This window comes from Neolamprologus brichardi, chromosome 15, assembly GCF_056152115.1.
Source record: "Neolamprologus brichardi isolate AB-2024 chromosome 15, ASM5615211v1, whole genome shotgun sequence".
In the NCBI taxonomy this organism is placed as follows: domain Eukaryota; kingdom Metazoa; phylum Chordata; class Actinopteri; order Cichliformes; family Cichlidae; genus Neolamprologus; species Neolamprologus brichardi.
In genome coordinates this window covers 31,349,209-31,354,948 of record NC_142118.1, presented here as the reverse complement: position 1 = coordinate 31,354,948, position 5,740 = coordinate 31,349,209, and the positions used below count along the sequence as shown (strand labels likewise).

General features: G+C 37.6%; 1 protein-coding gene across 1 annotated transcript; it reads left to right on the top strand.

Moving 5' to 3' along the window:
* Positions 1–236: 236 nt before the first annotated feature.
* Positions 237–4,930, top strand: gja1b (gap junction protein alpha 1b). Its single transcript, XM_006796275.3, has 2 exons — positions 237–376; positions 1,785–4,930. The coding sequence occupies exon 2, from the start codon at positions 1,801–1,803 to the stop codon at positions 2,965–2,967; it is 1,167 nt and encodes a 388-aa protein (XP_006796338.1). The 5' UTR covers positions 237–376; positions 1,785–1,800; the 3' UTR covers positions 2,968–4,930.
* Positions 4,931–5,740: the final 810 nt, after the last annotated feature.

Genomic DNA, 5,740 nt, shown 5'->3' with positions numbered 1-5,740 from the left:
GTACTGACGCAAATACATGTCAAAGTAGTTTGCACACAGGAGGTATATCTGTTGGTTCGAGTTATTTTGTATTTGTAACCCTGCCTTTTAACATTAGTTCCACGTGATGGTACGTGTTCTCATGTGCTTATGAAGCAATAAAGCCCGAAACACCACACATTGGCTGTTTCTGTAGGAGTCTTTTTTTCTTTGCCCTCCCAGCAGCAGGGGCTTCGGTCTTGACGTAGAGATCAGGTGACTGTAACTTCTCTGACGGCACCGTTATAAGGGAAGTTTGACAAGTTCGACTCAGTTTTCCTACTGATGCCAAACTTGGATTTTAACTTTGCCAAGTGGCGGGGAACGGGCCACCTTTTTTGTCTCTGTAACTTTCCAGGTAAGTAAAAGAAAGTTTGGCTTTTAAAAAAAACGCGTCCGAAGGAAAACGCTGTCCGCCTGTTGCTCTTAGAAATATTCGGATAAACTCCGGTGCGCTCTAGACCACATGCGCCTTGTCTTAGAAACTTTGAGTATCCCTTTCTCCAAGGTGAATGCTTTGTCAGCTTTTTTCGTTTTTGTAGAAATCAAACCTACAACCTGGTTTACATCTACAAGGAGCAATGGCTGATAAAAGCCAGATTTATTTATTTATTTGTGTGTTTTTACTATCTCGATTTTTAATTTATGTAGTGGGCCAATGACCTCTTTTCGATTTTAATTTAATGAAAGTTCTTTTTATATTTCAAATTCTCTGCCTCTCTTGTAGCATTTATTGCTTTGCTTAAAAGCCACTGAAGTCAGGAAACTCAGAGTTAGGGCTCACTCTTTTTTCCCTTGAACATTGTTTCTTTTCAATGAAAACCATAGTACTCTTAGTACTTTTGAGTGGTTTGCTGAGTAGGTCATTGTGTTGGAGTCCATTGTTCTGCTTTGTCTTGATCATTTCCATCAAACAAACTCATTCATGTGGAAAGTGGCGGGATGTGTTCCCTATCTAATACCAGTGAAAGCTTAATTTACCTTAAATTCTTAGTAGCTCAAATGTTGCACTTCTTATATTTAAATATAAAGGCTGAACACTCCCAAACTAAAGTTCATTTTCACATTTCCAATTAATGTTCACAGAAATACATTGCACTGTGTATAACTTGTCAGCTAAGGAGACAGAACAGGTCATCTAATAATTTGAAGACTGGTGGTTCAACTCCTGGCTGCACTAGTCTGCGTGAGACATATCCACTGGAGTGTGAATGTGTGTAATATTAGATAGAAAGCACCAGTGCATTTACCATTTACATGTATAAGTGAGATCACATGCAGTTACTTTGGCACCATGGGGATTAGACTGCTGTTTCACACTTCCCCGCAAAAGTTGCCTTACAAACATATATCCAACGCTGCCATTGCCCTCTGAAGTAAGATGTCTTAATGTGTGTGTAGTGTGTGTTACAAGCATGTGATTTATCATTCGATAGTAAAATTAACAGTACAGTCAGCTGCTTTTTGGTGTGCCTGCTGAAAACGATTCTGTGACGTCTTAAAATAGTATGACCTCTTTTAAAGGCGACATTAAACTGAATATACCAAATTATTTTGAGTACTGATGAGACATCAGACTTTGTATTATTCAGCGCAATTAGGTTTTTTGGATAGTTGTGGAAAAAATAACCCAAAATAAAACTAATGGCAAGAATCTTAGGAATCTTTCCTAAAAACACAGTTCCTGCTCCTAACTTTGATCCACTGTTTGTGTAACACAGTTTGTACACTACAACCACTTCAACATTGTTCTTTTTTCCCACTAGCTAATACTCCCTGAACATGGGTGACTGGAGTGCTCTGGGTCGTCTGCTGGACAAAGTTCAGGCTTACTCTACTGCTGGTGGGAAGGTCTGGCTGTCGGTGCTCTTCATATTCAGGATCCTGGTGCTCGGTACTGCAGTCGAATCGGCCTGGGGAGATGAGCAGTCAGCCTTCAAGTGTAACACCCAGCAGCCTGGGTGTGAAAATGTCTGTTACGATAAATCCTTCCCCATTTCCCACGTTCGCTTCTGGGTTCTCCAGATTATTTTTGTGTCGACACCTACACTTCTCTACCTGGCTCATGTCTTCTATCTGAACAGGAAAGAGCAGAAACTCAACAGGAAAGAAGAGGATCTCAAAGCTGTGCAAAATGACGGAGGTGACGTCGACATACCTCTAAAGAAAATTGAGATGAAAAAGCTAAAGTATGGTATTGAGGAACATGGCAAAGTCAAGATGAAAGGAGCCCTCCTTAGAACCTATATAGTGAGCATTTTTTTCAAGTCTATGTTTGAAGTGGGCTTCCTGGTTATTCAGTGGTACATATATGGGTTCAGTCTGAGTGCAGTCTACACCTGTGAGAGGAACCCATGTCCACACCGAGTGGACTGTTTCTTGTCTCGTCCCACAGAGAAGACCGTATTCATTATTTTCATGTTGGTGGTCTCACTGGTGTCATTGCTGCTCAATGTCATTGAACTTTTCTATGTGTTCTTTAAGAGGATCAAAGATCGTGTAAAAGGCAAACAACAACCCACACTCTACCCCAGCGGAGGCACCTTAAGCCCTACCCCTAAAGAACTCTCTACTACAAAGTATGCCTACTATAATGGCTGCTCATCCCCAACTGCCCCACTCTCACCAATGTCCCCCCCTGGCTACAAGCTTGCCACAGGGGAGCGGGGAACTGGCTCGTGCCGTAATTATAATAAGCAGGCCAACGAGCAGAACTGGGCTAACTACTCTACAGAACAGAACCGTCTTGGACAGACTGGTGGAGGAAGCACTATTTCAAACTCCCACGCACAAGCCTTTGATTTCCCCGATGATACCCACGAGCATAAGAAACTGTCTTCCTCAGCAGGACACGAGCTGCAGCCGATAGGGTTGATGGATGCCAGGCCTTGTAGCAGGGCCAGCAGCAGAATGAGCAGCCGAGCCAGGCCAGATGACCTGGATGTTTAAAACACGGTTTCGTCTCTTTCCACCTCTCTCTGGCTGACAGAATTTCTGGTTGAAGCCAGAAACATCAGGAAACACTTTATCACATAGGTTTATTTGAGAGGTGTGACTAATCTCAATCACCGTCTTCAATATAGAGACTTTTAGTCAGTTCAAGAAACATTAAAACCATTATGTAATAATATCAAAGGTACAAGAATTTTCTGACTGAGTTTTACTTTTTAGTGCTTTTAACCCAGCCTCAAGAGAATATTGTAGCCACAACATTAATAAACATTAATAATCTGTTCAAGAACACAGCCCCATAAGTTGACAGCTTTGGTTTTAATTTACTGATATTACATAAAAGATTTACTGTTTTTGTTTCTTTCAATGTTCCTCATGTTTTTCCAGTTGATGATGTCCTTTTTCATGAAATACGATGGTATGAAGCATTAGTAGCTTTGCAGCCTTAATGTTTTGTAAAGTGGCTACTACACACTCAGTTTCATTTATGTTTAGTCGAGATCAGTGAACACTGTATTTGTCTGATAAACGACAGCGAGCCACAAATCTTCATACTTGTGCATCTAAATTTCCTAATGTTGTCAAGTGATATAAATGTCATGCTATAGAGAATTTGGGATAACGAGAACACACTGTTTAAAATTGAGTTTTGTAGTGCAGTTATGAAGTGTGGTATCACAACCAATCAGTGCAGTTTGGTTCAGTTTCTTTACTTTCATTCTCATTTTCATTCACCCAAAGATGTGTTGATTTCTTCTAATTTGTCAGTTGCCCTAGTCACAACACAAAGTTATTGCTCAATGCTGTTGTATAAATAACTTGGTTAATTCTTTGACAGTGACTAACAGTAAAGGGTTTATATGTTTTGTAAATTAATATTTATTGCCAGGATCTTTAGGAGAACTACCACTAAGACAGAAAATTGACTACTACTCAGTAAAGCAAACAAGTCCCCCACAAACTGTTTATTGCCGTTTATTATCAGGTAATATGTCAGATAATATTGTTTATTATCTGATAAACTTTGAATTTGTGTAGTGTAAGGTTTTAGTGCTTTTATCATGTTTTGAAGTGTGCACAGGGGTGGCAGGGATGATGGTAGCAAGCTGCTGTCTCTCAGCGAAATATGTTTGTTCTATTAAGAAAGGCTTTATTACTGTCAGTCATTTGCTGAAATGTGTTCTTTTTTTTTTAACCTATTGTGAGAAACAAAGACACTCGAATGATTTTCCGCATTTTACATATTAGATTTTTTTTGTTTTTCAAACTTAGCGTAGCTCAATTTAATTTGCTGCTTGAGAAGTAGATATTTAGGAATGTAAATCAAGCTAACTGTGTCGCAATCAAAATGTGAGTTTGTAGAAGACTGCTTATAGATGCGGACTAATATTTAGTCATTTCTAATAAAGATATGCCAGTGTAGCTCCACAACTACCAAACACTAAGATAAATCTCAATTTGAATGTCTTTTATTGCGATTTTGCTTCAATTGTCAGTTGGTCATTGTTTTGGAGTATTTGCATATGTAACTGATATTTTGGCTACAATAGGAGTTGCACTGAGACATGGGAGATTGAGAAGCATTATGATACACATAGTATGTGGTTTTCTGATGACATGATGAACATGTTACTAATTTATTTTATAACACAGACATTATTATAATCAATAACATCAGACTTTTAATCACCAAATATCTCGGTGAGGTACAGTAATGTTGTTCACTGACAGAAGAGAAGCAATAATTACTGCTTGCAAGTATTCAGACAATGCTCATGTGTGGGATCCACTGCTGTAAAGTGTAAGTATATGACGGTAAAATAAAACATTTTAAATACTTCTTTAACCAATAAACATTTTTCTTTCTTAAGCAGTGATTGATTTTTATTTAATATGTGGCCATTATTAGCCATTGCTGTTGTTAGAACTAAACACCTGCCAATAAAGAACTGTTAAAGTACATTATGTCATCTATGTTAAGATGTTTTCAAAAATACTTATTTACCTCACATAAAATTTTTGGGCTTGATTAATGTTATGTTAGTTGAGGTTTATTCTATAAAAAATATTTTTCATCTTTAACATTTTTAGAACAGACATATTTAGACATGTTTAAAATAGAATAGAATAGAATAAAATAGAATAGCCCTTTATTGTATAACATGTCATTACAGTTTACTTCTTATGGTCAGTTAGGTTTCAGTTTTTGCTATCTTTATTTTTTGTTTTACAAGCTTAAAGAGAAATAACACTTGTTATTTATGTCTGAACCAATTACAAGTCCTGCATGTAGCTGGAGATGAGCAGGTCAATTGTCAGACAGTGTGACTGATTTATATTTTTGACAGCTCTTATTGCTAGAGCTGTCAAAAGGTTTGCCAAGTAAAATTATTTTTTTTCCTTAGCTACAGTTCTTGAATTATTATTTTTTGAATAAAAAAAATGTGTCCTGCCTTAGCTGACAGCTGAGATAGGCTCCAGTGCCCCCCGCGACCCTGAAAAGGATAAGCGGAAGCGAATGGATGGATGGATGGATATATGCTTATGTTTTTTGTAGTTTGTTTCACTTGTTTGGTGAATTATATATTGCTAAAATGTATTACTATGCATAAAAATTTAACTCCTTGAATTATAGATCAAAATCTTCACTTCACCTACATCTTGACTGTTTCATTTACAATCCACTATTGTGGTGTACAGAGGCAAGATTACAAAGAATGTGACATTTGACTTGCACTACCAAATATAAACAGTCATACATTTTCAATTT

What these genes read in the sequence shown, in the direction of transcription:
- gja1b (XM_006796275.3), top strand. Translation starts at nt 1,801, where the DNA reads ATGGGTGACTGGAGTGCTCTGGGTCGTCTGCTGGACAAAGTTCAGGCT.